General features: G+C 44.1%; 1 protein-coding gene across 6 annotated transcripts in view; it reads left to right on the forward strand.

The window, feature by feature from the left end:
* The first annotated feature begins 1183 nt into the window (after nt 1-1183).
* Nucleotides 1184-18973, forward strand: part of pcnt (pericentrin) — a 310179-nt gene continuing 292389 nt past the window's right edge. For all 6 annotated transcript variants that reach the window (XM_043693410.2, XM_043693412.2, XM_043693413.2 and 3 more), the window contains exon 1: nt 1184-1427. In XM_043693410.2, coding sequence (XP_043549345.2) covers nt 1380-1427 — 48 coding nt within the window. In that variant the 5' untranslated portion in view covers nt 1184-1379. The remainder of the gene's footprint in view (nt 1428-18973) is intronic.

Genomic DNA, 18973 nt, shown 5'->3' on the forward strand with positions numbered 1-18973 from the left:
GTGCTGTACATCTCTGTGACTCCATAATTTCACCCGCTCTGGCTTGCGTGATTCCCTGCTCTATTGGGCTAATTTCTCCGGCAGTCCTGCACTGAACTCGCCCCTTCCTCATAGTTGTTCTCCCTCCTGTTGTTTTATTCCTGACCTTTTCCATTCCCCTGCCCTATTTCTCGATCTGGAAACTTTAATAACCTCTGCTAAGCTCTTCCCTTTTGTTTTAAAGCTTTATCCATGCAATTGAACTCTACGCTTGAGTTTAAAAGCTCAATTCTGGTCATGCGACTCACCAGGACCCGGGTCTCAGCACTATTAAGGTGGAGCCCTTCCCATCAGAACACCCCCCGTGACGCGCGTGGGGAGATGGTTAAGTGTCTGCTCGAAACTCCCCACTGAGCTCACGTGAGACGGTCTGTTGCTGTTATTGCTACCCGTCCCGGTGACGTCAGGTTTTCATGGGTCAGCAGGGCCGGATCCTCGCCGCTGATTCGCTCACTTGAATTTGCCGGTCCCCAGCCCGCCGATCTGAGAGTGTTGGCCAACCGAGGAGGCGGATCTGTGAGAAGGCGGGATCCCGTCGCCATGACAGTCGGGGCAGGGCTCAATGAGGTGATTGATGGGCATGATGTGCAGGAGCCGGTTTTGGACCTGGGATGGACAAAGTTAAAAATCGCACAACACCAGGTTGCAGACCAACAGGTCACAACCGCCTGATGAAGGAGCTGCGCTCCGAAAGCTAGTGCTTCCAAATAAACCTGCTGGACTGTAACCTGCTGTTGTGTGATTTTTTTTAACTGTGATTGATGGGGTTAGTGGGCGGGGAGTGCGTAAGGCCAGACAAGCCTGACAGAATACGGGGACGGGCGGAGAACTGATGTAGAACTTGCGGGGTGACAACCAAGGTGTGCGCCAGCGCGGGGTCGCGTGAGTGATTGACAGGAATGTGGACGGGGGTCTAGTGCGGGGTGAGGACGATTGAGCGCTGTGTGGATAGGAAAAGCGAAAGGCTGCGCGTTTCCCGCGAATGGGCGGGAGCGAGCGGGTGATTCACGGCAGTGTGGGTGGGACTAGCCAAGGTGCGGGTGATTGACCGTAGTATGGGCGGGCCTGGCGCGTGATTGACTGCCTCGTGGGCGGGGTCGAGTGGCGGGTGGGCTAACGGCTCTGGTAGTCATGGCCGCCATGTTGAAAGCGGAGAGCGAGGATCCGTTACGGAAGGAATGAGGGGGAATTAAGGCGGCAAGAGGAGAAGGTGTGCCGGAGTGTGTTATTGGATGATCGGTATCCCAGGCGGAGCAAGCTCCTCCTTACTGTGTGGGACAGAGAGGGCAAGTGGTGCATAATCTCGAAGAAGAAGGGACTTCCATTCTGAATTCCCTGTTATGGAGGATGAGGAGAGGCGCAAGAAGCTGGAGGCTGCAAGAGCCAAGGTAAAGAGCTGGGTATAACTGTCGATGAGGAGGGCAGAGGAAGTGTGTGAGTGCCTGATTGTTGCCTGATACTTTGTGGCCGTTAGGGTTAAAGTGAAATCGGAGAGTTCAGCAGAAGGATGCGCAAAGTTTGAAAATGCGGCAGGTGCCCCACTGTCCAGACACCTTTCCCATGGCTGTAACTCAGGATGTACAGTTTTGCACAGTAGGAATCTCCGCCGCTGTGTAGGCTGCTTGTAACTTCTGCATTTGTTCACAAAAGCGAAACTGATAATCAATCTGCAATTCTCCCTATCGCCAGTTCTTCAGGATGGAGATGACCATGCTATCATCCAGGCGTGAAATTCAGATTGCTCTCTGCTTGACTTAAAGCCAGCGTGGGTCTGGAAAGTTCAGCTGCATTTAAGACACGTATTGCAGACGGTTTTGTGCGAAGCTGCTGGATGGGTTTCCTCAGCATTTTCTCTTCCTCTGCGAAGGGCTTGCTTTTGAAGTAGGCATCATGGTGTTTTCCTTGGTTGTATCAGGTGCTGGTATCCTGGTGAATATCCACAAGTGCATTGTAGTGGGGTTCACTATCAAACTCCTCTGATATGAGAGCTTTGCTTTGTGAGCAGTGTAGGCAGATCATAGCAAACAAGGACATAGAGGTCATCGGGTGCTTAGTCAGAATGGCACATGCAAGTTACACTTTATTGGAGTTGTGCAAAACAAGATCAACATTATTTGAAGTTAGGGAGTCCATTCAGCAGTCTGATAACGGAAGGAAAGGACCTGTTCTTGAACCTATTGGTGCATGTGTTCAAGCTTATGTCTTCTGCCTGACGGTAGAGGTTGGAAGTGAGCAATACCAGGATGGGAGGGGTCTTTGATGACAGTCTTAATGTGGCAACAAGAAGTGTAAATGGAGTCCATGGATGAGAGGTTGGCTTTTGCGATGGTCTGAGCTGTGCATACAACATTCTGTAGTTTTTTCCGGTCCTGGGCAGACCAGTTGCTCTACCGGGCCGGTATGCACCTGGATAGTATGTTTTCTGTGGTGCATCTGTAAAAGTTGGTGAGGGTCTTTAAGTCTTTTGAGGAAGAAGAGTAGTTTTTATGCTTTCCTGATCATCGCAACTAAATGGGAAAACCAGGACACGTCAGATATCATCATTCCCAGGACCTTGATGCTCTTGACCCTCTCAATCTCAGCACAATTGATGTAGATGGGAGGGTGTGGCCATTTCCTTTCTTTCTGAAGTCAATAATCAGTCCTTTTGTTTTGCTGACTGTTGAGAGAGAGTTTGTCAATATTGCACAACAACACCAAGCTTTCTCTCTCCTTTCTGTATTCTGTCTCATCGTTGTTTAATATTTGTTTCACCACGCTGGTATTGTCAGCAGACTTGTATATGCTGTTTATTCGGAATTTGGCAGTGCATTTGTGGATGGGAGTACAAGAAAAGGCTGAGAACGCATCCTCAGGGGGCATCAGTGTTGTAGGCTTTCGTGGAGGAGGTGCCATGGTCTATCTTCGGTGATTGTGGTCTGAGAGTCAGGAAGCTGAGGGTCCAGTTGCACAGTGTGGAACTGAACCTAGGCCTCAGAGTTTTGAGATTACTCTGGAGGGGGTTACGGCATTGAAGGCCAAACTGTTGTCAGTGAGTAGGAGTCTGATATAGGTACTCTTGTTATCCAGATGTTCCAGGGATTAGTGTAGGGCTCGGGAAATGGCACTGGAAGAGCATTCCTGATGAAGGCCTAATGCCTGAAACATCAATTCTCCTGCTCCTTGGATGCTGCATGACCTGCTGTGCTTTTCTAGTGTTACACCTTTTAACTTTGATCTCCAACACCTGCAATCCTCACCTTTGTCCAAGGGAAATGGTATCCCCTGAGGACTTGCTACATCAGTAAGCAAATTACAGGGGATCAACGCAGGCTGGGAGGATAGAGTTGGTGGGCCATAACCAGCCTTTCGAAGCACTCCATGATTATGGAGGTCAGAACCTCTGGGTGGTAGTCATTCAGGCACATTGCATGTGCTTTCTTTGGTACTGGAATGATGGTGGTAGTCTTGAGGTGAGGACTTCGACTTGTAGGAGGGAGAGGTTGAAGATGTCAATGAATACCTCCACCAGCTGGTCCACACAAGATCTAAGTCCACGGCCAAGGACTCCATCCAGGCTTGTCGCTTTCCTTGGGTTGATTCTCAGGAAGACTGACCTGACATCTGCAGCAGTGACGGAGGGAATAGCTGTGTTGAGGGCTGTCAGGGCAGGTGATGCTGCACCACTAGCATTCTGCTCAAACTGAATATTGAAAGTGTTGAACGCATCAGTGAGTGTTTGTTTTCCCCCCGTTATCTTGCTTTGCTTCATTTTGTATCCCGTTATGTTGTGTAGGCCTCTAATTTGGTCCGATGCTGCCACTTGGCATCTATACTCTGCAGAGGTCATAATTGGATTATATAGGTTTGGGTCGTCTGACTTGAATGCTACACGCCTGGCCTTCAGTTGGAAGTGAATTTCCCAGTTCATTCAAGGTTTCTGGTTGGGAACACACAGATTGACATCCTTGGCACGAGGTCCTCCATGCATGTGCTACTGAAATACCAGAGGTCAGGGGTTTGTCGTATGAAGAGAGATTGAATAGTTTAGATGTATACTGTCTGGAATTTAGAAGAATGAGGGTGATGGCATACTCATCTAGGTTGTCTGCTGGGTTCTTCAATATGGTCCAATTCACCAATTTCAAGGAATGTTGGAGCTGCTCTTCTGCTGCTACAGACCAGCGTTGTGTGTGAAGGTTCCTCCAGTTTCAGCTCCAGCTTATCAGCTGGAAGGAGGAACATGTGGTAAAAGATGCATATGTTCCAACCAGCTGAAAACAATTGAAAACAATGAACGTTTCAGTAAATAAAGGGAATATTAATGCAGCAGAGTAAATTAACTACTCCAAAAATCAGTCTCTGCTGTAGCTTCAAAGCAAACCAGTTCAGAGCAAAAGCTGACCAGAGCCAGGCTGACTGGATGGCCTCACTTTGAATGTTTGGTGTTATTATCAGAATTCAATAAAAACTAACAGCAAATACTTAGTTACTTATTTTGGATAGAAATCAGAGTTAATGTTCGGGTTGAGTGACTTACTAAGAACTGAGGATTTCTTTCCAAAGATGCTGCTAGACTTGAGCTTTTTCGGCAATTTCTGTATTTGTTTCTGATTTACACCATCTGCAGTTCTTAAGGTTTTTTTTAATAAATATTTTTATTTTCCTTATTTTCTGTGGAGAATAAAAGTTATGCAAGTGCAGCGGATAATAAATATAGCTAATGGAATAGAACATAAAGAAAAGTAAGTATTGTTGCGACTGTACAAGGTATTGGTGAGATTGCACCTGGGGTAATGTTCACAATTTTAGTCCCCTTATTTGAGGAAAGACGAAGTGACATCGGAGACAGTTCAGCGGAGGTCTAATAGATTGATCCCAGAGGTGTGAGGGGTTTGTCGTATGAAGAGAGATTGAACAGTTTAGACCTATACTGTGTGAAATTTAGAAGAATGAGAGGAGATCAAATTGATGTATTCAAGATGATAAAAGATAGACGTGAAGTGGGTGCTTCCTCTTATGGGGCATTCTAGGATGAGCAATCATAGGATAAGGGGTAGCAAATTTAAAACGGAGTTGAGGAGAAACTACTTCTCTCAAAGGGTTGTGTGTCCGGATTCCGCTGGGGCAGTGCGTAAAGTTAAGGAGAAGCAAGAGAAATTTTTTTTGGTATTGGTTTGAAGGGATATGGAGAGAAGGTAGCAAGATGGAGGTGAGGAACATATCAACCATGACTGAATGGTGGAGCAGAGTTGATAGGCTAAATGGCATAATTCTGTTCCTACATCTTATGGACTTATCTCTGGTTATCTGTCCAGCTACTTAGCAGAGCAACTGCGTTCTGGGTTACTATAGGAAAACAATACTGTTGAGTCCCAGAAAGCCCGTTCTCAAATTAAGTGGGTATGTTTTTGGTGGAAGAGTTTTGAATTTTGGCAGAAAATGTTGATCTTCGTGAAAAAGCAATAGCTGATTGTAAGATTGACCTAACATGCCCAAAAGCTGTAGAGACTGAAAAATCTAACACATGTCATTTGGAAGATGATGGTTGTGTGGTTTTAATCATATAGTGGCTGAGGTGTGATTATAAGGTGAATTCTAGTCTGTGGATCAAATGAGATCAGAACAATAGTAGGTTTAGACATCTCTTACAGCTAGATGAAACTTCCTAAATTGTGGTTTTCATTGCGTGGCAGCCACGGCTAAGCAGGCATTATTGTGGCAATAGGAAATATGGTGAATGGAATGCTTTGCCCAATTGATCAGGCTTGTTTTGTCTCTGGAAACCTTGGTCTTCACCTGGAATAATCTCAGATTATGGAGCTTGGTGTCTGTGTGATAACTGGTTGCAATGTCAGGAACACCATCATGGAAAGCACTGGAGCAAAGCATACTGAAGAGAATTGGTCCTTAGCACGCAGCCCTATTTGACTGCACTTAGTGGCTGAGCACCACTCAACATATGGATTGAAGGGCAAATTTGCTTCAAAACGCAGACCGATTCCAGTAGAATATGCGGAATGGGGCATCTATAAGTAAGAAAGGAAAGTAAATGTGTCGCTGGCGTAGCCTTTTGGTGGGGCAATGGTGCCACAGGTTTGGGGTTGGGAGTGGTGTGTGTGTGTCCCCTTTACCAATAACAAACATTCCAAGGGCTATGACAATGATCCTCAAAGCTGGTAACACAACATATCTGTCCTCTGAAGTGTATGTACTTCTTGTAAGTGATTAAAAGATGGCTTCTATGCAGGTTAGAACAGCCCCTGAAACCGAGAAAATAAGGCTGAGTAAAATTTAGAACACTTTTTTTGGAAGTTAACACACTGCAATCCATGATGGCTGTGAACAAGTTGCTAGGTTAAATTCAGGCAGTATTGGAGTTGAGAAGCCATATTGCAGCTGTATAGGACATTGGTTAGGCCACTTTTGGAATATTATGTGTAATTCTAGTCTCCCAGCTAGAAGAAGAATGCTGTGAAACTTGAAAAGGTTCAGAAAAGATTTACAAGGATGTTGCCAGGGTTGGAGAGTTTGAGCTATAAGGACAGACTGATTATGCTGGAGATGTTTTCCCTGGAGTGTCAGAGGTTGAGGGATGACCTTCTAGAGGTTTATAAAATCATGAGGGCCATGGCCAGGGTAAATAGACAAGATCTTTCCCCTGGGGTAGGGGAAGTCTAGAATTATAGGGCATAGGTTTTAGATAAGTGGGGAAAGATTTAAAAGGGTCCAAGAGGCAACTTTTTCACGCAGAGGGTGGTGCTGGAATGAGCTGCCAGAGTAAGTAGTGGAGGCAGGTACAATTACAACATTTGGATGGGTATATGAATAGGAAGTGTTTAGAGGGATAAGGGCCAAGTGCTGGCAAATGGGACTAGATTAATTTAGGATATCTGGTTGGCATGGACAAGTTTGACCGAAGGGTCTGTTTCTGTGCCGTACCCTCTAGCACCAAGAACCTCCTGACCTGATTAACTTTGCATGCTGGCAGTATTGGAGATCTGTCTGTTGGCACTTCTACCTGTTAGTATCTGAGCGGGTGAAACCTCTACCTTAGTTGTGAGAAAGAAGCTGCATTATAGGGGAATGGGCAAGATTGCATGCAGGGCTGAGGGGAGGGAAGGGAAGAGTGCCAGCTCAGTGGCAGAGGGAGCATGTCCAAGATCGCTGTGGGAAAAATGAGAGCTGGCAAGAATGAGAGTTCAATCTGACAACAAAGGGATATGCAGCTACTTTAGAGTCAGGAGCGGCTGTACAGGACTTTGGTGAGGTCACTTTGAGAATACTGCATTCAGTTCTGGCCTCTCTGCTTTAGGAAAGATGTTATGAAACGTGAAAGGATTCAAAAAAGATTTACATGGAAGGTTTGAGCTATTGGGAGAGGCTGAGTAGGCTGGAGCTTTTTTTCTGGGACGTCAGAGGTTGAAGGGTGGCCTTATAGAGGTTTATAAAATCATGAGGAACACTGATAGGGTGAATAGCCAAACTCTGTCTCCCAGAGTAAGGGAGTCCAAAACTAGGTTTAAGGTGAGATAAGAAAGATTTAAAAGGAATGTGAGGGGTAATTGTTTTGACACAGGGTGGGACATGGCTGGAATGAGCTGCCAGAGGAGGTTGTGGAGGCAGGTTACAATTACAGCATTTAAAAGACAATGGATGTGTACATGAGTAAGAACAATTTTGAGGGATATCGGCTAAATACTGGCAAATAGGAATAGATCAGTTTGGGATATCTGGTCGGCCTGGACAAGTTGGACTGAAGGGTCTGTTTCTGTGTTGTATAACTCTATGACAGCTCAACATTCCAGGGTATAGAAGTACTAATGTAAGAGAGGTGTGGATATTGCATTATTGATAAAAGGAGACCCATCACTGCAGTAATCAGAGATGATGCTTTGGAAATCTTTTCAAATTGTAGATATAAAAGATGGGTGATCATTTTGTTGGGATTATGCTACAGGCTTCCCATCAATCAGAAAATATAGAGGAGCAAATTAAAATGCAAATCAGAGAAGTGAGAGAGAGGAGTGGGATTATAGTAGTTATTGCTTTCAACTTTGCGAACATTAAATAGAGTTGTCTTAATGTGAAAGGAATAGATGGGGTAGAATTTTTAAAGTGCATCCAGGAGAGCTTTTTGTGTCAGTAATTTGATAATCTGAACAAATGAAGCCAAGCAAGTAGTTGAAGTGTTAGTGGGTGAGCATTTTTGGGAATATTGACCATAATTTTGTAAGTTTCAAGGTCTTTATGGAAGGGTAGCAGGATAGTGCAGAATTATTCAAATTGAGGTAAGGCCAATTTCAATATTAGACTGGATCTGGCAAACATAGCTAGGAGTAACTACTTGTAGGTTACTACATTTGGAAAATGGGAGTCTTTTAAAAGTTGTATTGAGAGCTTCAGGGCCAACATGTTTCTCTCGTGGTGAAGAACAAGGGCAGCAAGTCCAGGAAACCCTGGTTATCAAGGGATAGAGACGTTGATAGAGAAGAAGAAGGAAGCATATGTCAGGTACAGCAGGAAGCCATTCAAAAGCGTAGCATAGATGAGTTGTTTAAAAAGAAAACTAGGAGCGCGAAGAGGGGCCGTGAAATATCTTTGGCATATGAGATCAAGGAAAACCTCTTACTCTTAATATACTTAGAAAAGGCTAAGAGGATTACCAGGGAAAGAATGGGACCTATTAGAAACCAAAGGTGCAGTCACTGCATGGAGTCAGGACATATATGAGATCTGAAATGAATGTTTCTTATTTGTATTCACAAAGAAGAAAGCCATTTCATTTGAGATGGTGAAGTTCTAGAGCATGTCAAGATTGAGGAGGAGTTAAGAGATATTTTAGCAGGCAAAAAGGTGCATAAATCTAAATGCCTGATGAGAGGTATCCTAGGTTGCTATAGGAGGTAAGGGAGGAGACTGCTGGGGCACTGGTGGATATATTTTGTACTTGGCTGGCTACAGCTGAAGTGCCAAATGATTTGAAATATAGCTATTGTGGTTTCTTTATTCAAGAAAGTTAAAAATCACACAACACCAGGTTATAGTCCAACAGGTTTATTTGGAAGCACTAGCTTTCGAGGTGCTGCCTCTTTATCAGGTGGTTGTGGAGCAGGACCAGGAGAGAGACAATTTATAGCAAGGTTACAGTGTCACAGAGTTGTAATGATCTATTTTGCTATAAATTCTGTCTTCTGGTCCTGCTCCGCAACCATCTGATGAAGAGGTAGCATCTCAAAAGCTAATGTTTCCAAATAAACCTGTTGCACTATAACCTGGTGTTGAGATTTTTAACTTTGTCCAATACTGGTACCTCCAAATCATTATTCAAGCAAGGCAGCAATGGATAGTACAAGTAATTGCAGACCAGTTAGCTTAATATTAGTGGTGGGGAAGTTATTGGAAAACCATTGAGGAGCAGAATTAATCAGTACTTGGAAAGGATCACTCAGGGATAATGTGGAAGGAGATCCTGTCTGATTTTTTTGGAAAGGTGACTGGTAGTGCAGTTGATGTGGACTTCAGTAAAGCCCTTGACAAAGCCCCTCATAGATGCAGTTCTAAAAGATAAGACTAAGGGATCCAAGGCAAGTTGGCAAATTGATTCCAAAATTGGCTTACAAGTAGGAGGAATAAGGTGATGGTGGAGGATTGATTTTATGATTGGAAACCTATGACCAATGGTATACTGTAGTGATCAGTCCTAGGAACTTGGTGTTTGCTATATACAATACATTAAGGCTTGAAGGTGAATGTAGAAGGTACAACTGGTAAGTTTGCTGATGACATGAAAATTAGTGTTGATACTGAAAAAGATGCTGTCACGCTACAGTCTTGATATTTATCAGCTGGTAAATTGGGCAGAACAATGCAGATGGAATTTCATCCTGATAATTGTGATATGATGCAATTTGGGAGGTCTAACAAGGGATTGAATGGTAGGTCCCCTGAGTACTGAGGAACAAAGCTTTATTGATGTGTACTGATGTACAGGAATACAGTGAAAAGTGTGCAGTGTCACCAAATGGCACACGAGGTGCAAAACTTGCGTATAAGTAGTAACATACAGAAACCGTATCAAAAATAAAACATTACAGTTGTTCCTTGTGTAAGTAGAAAAACAAAGAAAGGACAGGTTGCAGAGCTGGGCTGAGAAGTGGCAGATGGAGTTCAATCTGGAAAAGTGTGAAGTGATTCATTTTGGAAGGTTGAATTTGAATGCAGATTACAGGGTTACAGGCAGGATTCTTGGCTGTGAGAAGGAACAAGGGATCTTGGGGTCCATGTCCACAGATCCCTCAAAGTTGCCACCCAAGTTGATAAGGTTGTTAAGAAGGCATACAGTGTGTTGGCTTTCATCGGGGGACTGAGTTTAAGACCTGCGAGGTTATGTTGCACCTCTATAGAGCCCTGGTTAGACCACACTCGGAATATTGTTTTCAGTTCTGGTTGGCTCATTATAGGAAGGACATGGAAGCTTTCGAGAGGGGCAGAGGAGATTTACCAGAAGACTTCCTAGACTGAAGGGCATGTCTATGAAGAAAGGTTGAGGGAGTTTGGGCGTTTCTCATTGGAACGAAGAAGGATGAGAGGTGACTTGATAGAGGTGTACAAGATAGAGTGGATAGCCAAATACTTTTTCCCAGGACGGAATTGACTATTGTGAGGGGGCATTGTTTTAACAAGATTGAAGGAAGGTTTAAGGGAGATGTCAGAGGTCATATCTTTACACACAGTGATGGGTGCGTAGAATGCACTACCAGCAGTGGTACTAGAGTCAGATACATTTAAGGGACATTTAAGCGATTCTTGGATAGGCACATGGATGATAGTAAAATGAAGGGTATGAAAGTGAGTTTGATCTTAGAGTAGGATAAAAGGTCATCACAATCAAGGGCCTAAGGGCCTGTATTTTACAATACTGTTCTAGGTTAACATTACAATTATTCTTAATATTAAGTGGGGGGGTGGAGGAGGAGGAATGGATTCAGATAAAAGTTCAGCAGTCTTTCTTAAGTATACTCACTGAGAGAGCTCGGTCTCCTCTGGTTTAGCCCACTCCCTGGGAAACTTTCGGCTGCGTGCTCACAGTGCTGTGGATGTCAGGGACCAACTCTTTGGGCTTGCTATAATTATGTTGGGCTGAGGCCCACAGCTGCTCCATGCACTGGACCTCTAGCCAATGCCTTTTGGGACCAGTGGCTGCTGTCACGCTCCCTGTGATAGCATTGCCACTGCTGCCTTTCTCTCTGGAACTCCAGAACATAAGTTTGAAAAAAAGACAAGAAAGAAGCAAATTAAAAAAAAGAATGCGGTCAGCCTGGAGAGGGCAGGTATACTGTGCTGTTGCTGCCATCTTGAATATCTAGCTCACTCCTCCATGCTGCTGGGTCTCAAGAAAAAAATAATTTAATGAGGATCTGAGGAAAAATTCTTTCATACAGAGGTGGTAGCAATTTAGAACACACTAGCTGAGAGGTGGAGGCAGGTACTCTTGCAACATTTAAGAAATATCTGAATGAACACTTTAATTGCTAGGGTGTAGTGAACTGTGAACCAAGTGCAAGTAAATGGGATTAATGTAATTTGTGTTTGTTGGTCAGCATAGACAAGCTGGGCTGAAGGACCTGTTTCTGTGTTGTATGTCTCTATGATCTGTTGGTTGTGGAATTGTTTATCTCTGTATCACTTACTCCTTAAGTTTTGGTTTGCAAGTAGCCCTATTTGGTAGTTTCATCAGGCTGACCCCTCATTTGTAGGTTTACCTAGTGCTGCCCTTGGCATGCCCTCCTGCACTCTTCATTGAATCAGTGTTGACCCCTTGGCTTGATGGTGATAGTAGAGTCAAGGATAGTCAGGCTGGGCAGTTGTGTTGAAATAGAATTCTACTGCTGCTGACGGCCCACAGCATCTCATGTTTTCCTAATCATTGCTTCATCATTGACAGATGTGAGCTAATGTGAGGAGGTGTTTAAAATACTGTGCCCATCTTTCTGAAATTTGAGATTTCTCTGTGGGTAGTGTTGACCTTTTTGGCATTGAGGATTGGTGACAAACCAATTGACTGTGGTCTCTAGATAGATTTCAGAGCATCATCTCTCCCAGTCTTTGCAGACTGGATATGACTGAAGTTAGCCAAGTGTCTATCCTCTCTCTGAACTGGGATTTAACAGTCCAGTGGCTGTTCAGGAATCCATTGTGCTTGGTTAGTGATATCTTGTAAACCGTGGAGTGACCATGAATCTACCCCAGCCGTTTCTGGATTCCAGTGAGTCCTCACTTTCATGTTGCCATATTTAATGCCTGTAATCTCGTTGATGTTGAGAGATTTATTTTAATAAATTGTTTCCTAAAGACTAATTTTGGTGCATTTGGAAGTGGTCTGCCTTGCTCTCTCGTTGCAGCCTCTCCCTGCAGTCTGACAACTCCCCTCATCACTTACCTGATGTTTAGGTGTGAGTCCAGATGGCACAGAAGCATGCCAAGCTGTAGTCGTCAAATCCATTTTGTAAATGTTTTAATTTTTTTAAAATGACAGTTCAGGAGAGTGGAGTGGGAGAATATTTTTTTATGAAGTGGATTATAAATATCCCACCTTGTAACATTTGCTCCATGAGGATGTGTACTTGCATAATATCAAAATTTCCTATCAGTTCTCCAATCTCTGTCTACAGTGGGACCACATTTGTCTTTGTTATTTCTTTTCCTTTCTACTACCCATAGAAGCTTTTAGAATCTGTTGCATTTTTCACTAGTTTACTCTTATGTTGTCAGTTTCTTTGTCCTCCTTTGCTGAACTCTAAAATGATCCCTGTCTGTTGGCTTGCCACATTTTGGAAACTTTATAAATTTATTCTTTTGAACTGGTAATTAATTTTTCATATTTGTTAAGAGTTGGATCACTTTCCTTTTGCACTTAATTGTTGCAAATCATGTAAAGTCGAGGTGAAGTTACCATAGTCCTACTGGGTTGTAGGGCTGTTGCCTCATTTAGAGGTGTGATTGCACTGGAGGGGATACAAAGAGGATTCAGTAGAATATTGCCCAGTCTGGAGCATTTCAGCTCTGAAAAGAGGCTAGATATTCTTGGATTGTTTCATTTGGAGCAGAGAAGGTTGGGGGGATGGGGAGGGAGGACTTGATTGAGGCGTATAACATGGAGGAGTCGAGTGTGGTGCTGGAAAAGCACAGCAGGTCAGGCAGCATTCAAGGAGCAGAAGAATCAACGTTTCAAGCATAAACCCTTCATCAGAAAAGAGTCTTGTGGGCCGGGGGGCTGAGAGAGAAATGGGACGGGGTGGGGCTGAGGGGAAGATCGCTGAGAATACAATAGGTAGATGAAGGTGGGGGAAAAGATCAACGAGGAGGGTGGAGCAGATGGATGGGAAAGACGACGGGCGGGTCAAGATGGCGATGCCGAGTTAGAGGCTTAGAACTGGGATACGGTGGAGGGAAAGAAAATGAGGAAACTGATGAAATCCAAATTAATCCCATGTGGTTGCAGGGTCCCAGGGCAGAAGAAGAGATGTTATTCCTCCAGGTGTTGGGTGGTTAGGGTTTGGCGATGGTGGAGTCCCACGACCTGCATGTTCTTGGCGGAGTTGAAGTGTTCAGCCAAGGAGCGGTGGAGTTGGTTGGTGTGGGTATCCCAGAGGTGTTCTCTGAAATGATCCGCAAGTTGGCTGCCTGTCTTCCCGATGCAGAGGAGACCACATTGGGTGCAACGGATACAGTACCTTTGTGGAGGTACAAGTAAATTTCTGTCCGATGTGAAAGGATCTTTTGGAGCCTTGGACAGAGGTGAGAGGGGGAGATGTGACCGCATGTTTTGCACTTCCTGCGGCGGCAGGGGAAGGTGGCGAGAATGGGGTGAGATCTGGTGAAGGGCGTGCATCTAACAAGGGAGTCCGGAGGAGATGGTCTCTCTGAAATGTTGATAGGGGTGGGGAGAGAGATATATCCCTAGTGTTAGGTTCTGTTTGGAGGTGGGCGGAGGATGATGCAATGTATCTGGAGGTTGGTGGGGTGGAAGGTGAGAACAGGGGGATTCTGTCCTTGTTGCGTTGGGAGGGGTGGGGTTCAGGAGCAGAGGTGTGGGAAGTGGAGAAAATGCCCAGGAGGGCATTGTCGACCTCGTGGTGTTGGGGGGGGTGGTGGCGTAATTATGGTCTTTGAAGAAGGATTCTTCATTTGGGAATTTCTGTGGTGGAATTGGTCATCCTGGAACAGATGCGGCGGTGGTGGAGGAATAGGGAATAAGATGTGGCCTTTTTACAGGAGGAAGGGGGTGTAGTCCAGGTAGCTGTGGGAGTCCATGAGTTTGTAGTAGATATCTGTGGTTATTCAGTCACCGAGATGGAGGGGTCCAAGAACAGGATGGAGGTGTCAGAGATGGTCCAGGTGAACTTGAGGTCAGGTGAAAAGTGTTAGTAGAGTTGATGAACTGTTCAACCTTGTGGGAGCACGAGGTAGTGCCGATACAGTCATCGATGTACTGGAGGAATAGGTCGGGGATGGTGTTGGTGTAGCTGCCGAAGATGGACTGTTCCATGTACCCGACAAAGAGGTGGCGTAGCTGTGGCCCATGCAGGTGCCCATGGCTACTCCTTTGGTTTGGAGGAAGTGGGAGGATTGGAAGGAGAAGTTGTTTAGGATGAGGACCAGTTCAGCTGGGCGGATGAGGGTGTCAATGGAAGGGTGCTAGTTGGGATGGTGTGAGATGAAGCAACGGAGGGCTTGGAGGCTCTCCGTTGTGGTGGATAGATGTGTAGAGGGACTGGATGTCCATTGGAAAGATAAGGTGTAGAGGGCTGGGTTAAATCAAGTCTTGGAGGAGGTGAAGGGTGTGGATAGTGTCCCGAACGTAGGTTCCTCCCACCTTATCCACGTCCCAAGCCTCCAACTCGCCTCCACCATCTCGACCTGTCCATTATCTTTCCCATCCATCTGATCCACCCTCCTCTCTGACTTATCACCTTCTTCCCCCACCTTCATCTACCTATTGCATTCTCGGCTACCTTTCCTCAGCCCCACCCCCATCCCATTTATCTCTCAGCACCCTGGCCCACAAGCCCCATTCCTGATGAAGGGCTTATGCCCGAAATGTCGATTCTCTCACTCCTCAGTTGCTGCCTGACCTGCTGTGCTTTTCCAGCACCACACACTCGACTCTAATCTCCAGCATCTGCAGTCCTCACTTTCTCCTATAAGATTGAGGACCATGGTCAAGATGAATAGAAAGCAACTGTTCACCTTAGTTGAAGGGTCAGTAACAAAGGGACATGATTTTAAAGTGAAGGGCAGGAAGTTGAGAGGGGATTTGAGGTAAATCTTTCACCCAGAGGGTGGTAGGGATCTGCACTGTCTGGACTCAAAACTTCGTAACCTTTTATAAAGTACCTGAATGAGCACTTGAAAGCATCATAACATTCAAGGCTACAGGCCCAGTGTAGGTATTACTGTATTTTTGCCCTACAGGCTTGGTGGGTTAAAGGGCTTTTCTGTACACTGATTCTGTGAGATGACTGGTGGTGATTTAGCCTGAGGGTCACCACTCGTGCGATGGGAGAATTTGTGAAGGAGAGTCCTTCATGGCAACCTCAGCTGGTGCAGGAATTGAATTCACGTTTGCAGTCACTCTGCATTGCAAACCAACTGTTCAGCCATTTATGCTAACCAACTCTAAATTTTGACTTGATTTCCTGTGTACCGTTGCAAGTCTTTATATGATCTACCAATTTAGCGGTTAGTTTTCCCTCATGCTTTTGTAATTTCCTTTTAGATTTATGACCCTAGTTTTGCATTGAAATCCACAATTTTTAAACTTAATATGAAATTATCTTCCCGAAAGACTCCTTTCAACCGAACTCTTAATTAGCCCTCTCATTGAGAATTGTGCAATCTAAAATTGCTTGTTCTCTGGTTGGTTCTTCAAAATACTGTCCTGAAATCCATTCCGTCTACATTCCAGGAATTCATCCTCCACTGCATTAAAGGCAATTAGGTTTATCTAAACTATATGTAGGTTAAAGACTCCATAAATATTGTATTACTCTTGTTACGCATATCTCAAGATTCCTGATTTTATATTGTGCCCACACATTGTCACTATTGATATTCAAAGAAAGGTATGTGTTGAACCGACCCCAGTGCTTAAAAGTTCGATGGGATCAAGGGAAGTCAGCAAGATGTGATTTGGTGATGAAGCTCATTGTTTTTGGCAGGTAAATATATAAAAGACTGGAAAATCTTCAAGAAGGGGGAATGAAGAGACTCATTCTCAAGTCCCACTTGCTCCAGAGATGCGTAATAACATCTATGAACAGGTTGATTAGAAAATAACTGTTCAGGAAGGTATCAAATGTTGCTATCCACAAGTTAAGCTTCAGTCAGTCATGACAATGCAATTATCCACAGCGATGTTATCAATTTCAAAAACACTTTAAAAGTGAAAGGCAGTAGTGGACAGGTGAACTGAATGAGAAGAAAGCTTTAAGGTTCTAAGAATATCAGAAGAGGTCCAACCTTTGTCAGGTCTCCAAGTATGGAGAAGAATTCTGGTTACTGACTTGTAGTTTGGGGAAGAAGTGGAAGGAGGTCATACCGCAAAAGGATTTCTATTGAATTAATCAAAGTGTCATTACCAAAATGTTTATAGCCAGTGGTGCCAGACAATGTCAGCACACCAAACGTATCATTGGGCACTAAACGCACACTCTGGGGCAAAGAAAGAGAGGCACCTACATGCAGCAACCCTGTCCATTTCTAGTAATACAGATTTCTATTTTAGCTAAGTCAAGAAGCCATGCCCTTGCGAAGATCCTGCTGAGATGTTCATCTCTCTTCTTTTGCACTCTCTGACAATCTGATTAGATTAGATACCATACAGTATGGAAACAGACCTTGTGGCCCAACAAGTCCACACCGACTCTCCGAAGAGTAATCCACCCAGACCTATTCCCCTACCCTATATTTACCCCTGACTAATGCACTTAAAGCTATCGGCAATTTAGCATGGCAAATTCACCTGACTAGCACATTTTTGGATTGAGGGAGGAAACCGGAGCACCCAGAGGAAATGCACGCAAATATGAGGAGAATGTGCAACTCCCACACAGACAGTCACCCAAGGTGGGAATCGAACTCTGGTCCTTGACGCTGTGAGGCAGCAGTGCTGCCCCTGCCATCCTTCGCCTGAGTGGAATAGCTGGCAGCAATGAACTGATACAGGAGTTGAATCTTAACATGGTAAAAGCATGCATGGCAAGGCTTGTGGCACTGTCTGAGATCCTATAAACCCATTGACTGTTTAGCTATTTCTGTCATGTAAAAAAAAAAGCTGAAAACCAAAAATTTTAAGATCAGGTAGCCAGTTGAACTGGTTGTGGATTTCATCAGCCTTAGAATAGTTTCAACTGAATTATTACTTACTCCGAACCAAGAGTTGGCCAATTTCCTAGCTATCACTCTGGCACTCCCTGGGGGCTATGCAGGAAATACACCTGTGTATTGCATTAAAGTGGAATGGTGGCAAGGAGAATGCATTGAAAGGCAAAACCTGTATCTCATTGCAGCATTTAACTGTGGCTAAGTCAAGATCAGGTATGCAAAAGTTTAATTTTTGAGAAGATGTTTGCAGGCTTACATTTTTGCCTATCTTTACACTGAAACACTAAATTCCATTTACAAACTTCAGATTCATAAAAATCTTTTTAACTATTTTCCATTTGTGCCTCTTAAATCAATTTTATCTTCTCCTTATCTTTCATAAAGCTGATCACTTCTTGGGGTTGCAATTCCACAGGTGCTGTTTGGCTTTTGGACTAAGCCCAAATACCTATGCACGTGAGAATCTTGAATATGTGTTGCCATTCTGTTGGATTGTGTGGCCTCATAATTAAGGTTGAAACTTTATTGCTGGAACAGCACAGCAGGTCAGGCAGCATCCAGGGAACAGGAGATTCGACGTTTCGGGCACAGGCCCTAGATCATTCCTGAAGAAGGGCCTGTGCCCGAAACGTCGAATCTCCTGTTCCCTGGATGCTGCCTGACCTGCTGTGCTGTTCCAGCAATAAAGTTTCAACTTTGATCTCCAGCATCTGCAGACCTCACTTTGGCCTCATAATTAAGCCTTGTTTTAGAACTTCCATATGGACTTGCAGTATGAGTAAGTGGATAGACATGAGGATCTGGCAATTGTTTTCCTCTCTTATCATGGGGTACTGTGCCTTTCAAAAGTTCTGTAGATCTGCTTCCTCAATGCAGGAAGGGCCAAGATCTAGCCTTGGCCCTTCCTGGTTTTTGTAACTCAGCACAAATTCAGTCATCAGGAATTCTTTGAATTCTATTTTGATGCAGCATGAGATTAAATAATATTTTGAAAGTGAGCTTTTTGTACTTTGAAATAATTGAAATGATTCTATGAAAGTTTGGAATTGGAAATTACATAAACTATCATGAAGTAGTTGTGTGAGGAGAATGTGCTGAATTGCTGAAAAGACAACTGTCCTCGAAATCTACTTAATACAGTGAATGAACGAGTTGTACCATTCAGCCCCTTCACCTTGTTCTACTATTCAAATAGACAACAGCTGATCTGACTCCAATTTCTTTTTCTCTCTTTTGAAACATATCCCTTGTTACCTTGAACTAACAAAATTCTGTCATCCACAGTCTTTTGGGAAGGTTAAAAATCAATATTATTTTGTGTGCAAAGTTTTATGCAATTTCAGTCTTTAAATACCACTCATTTTAAGATTGTGCTTTGTTGCTCTCAATTTCCACAATGTGGAAATAGCTTCTTTATATTAACCTTCGAGCTATGCTTTCATTTTAAGCACAAATGCAAATTCTTGGAAGCTTGTGAACTTTGTTTGACATTACAGTTATACCAGAGCCCTTACACTCTCTGCCCATCAGCTACTTTGACAGTCCTGAAAATAAGCTCTTGTTTCAA

This window comes from Chiloscyllium plagiosum, unplaced genomic scaffold (genome assembly GCF_037043375.1).
Source record: "Chiloscyllium plagiosum isolate Xiang-an unplaced genomic scaffold, Cpla_swu_hap1 HiC_scaffold_7, whole genome shotgun sequence".
NCBI classification, from domain to species: Eukaryota; Metazoa; Chordata; class Chondrichthyes; order Orectolobiformes; family Hemiscylliidae; genus Chiloscyllium; species Chiloscyllium plagiosum.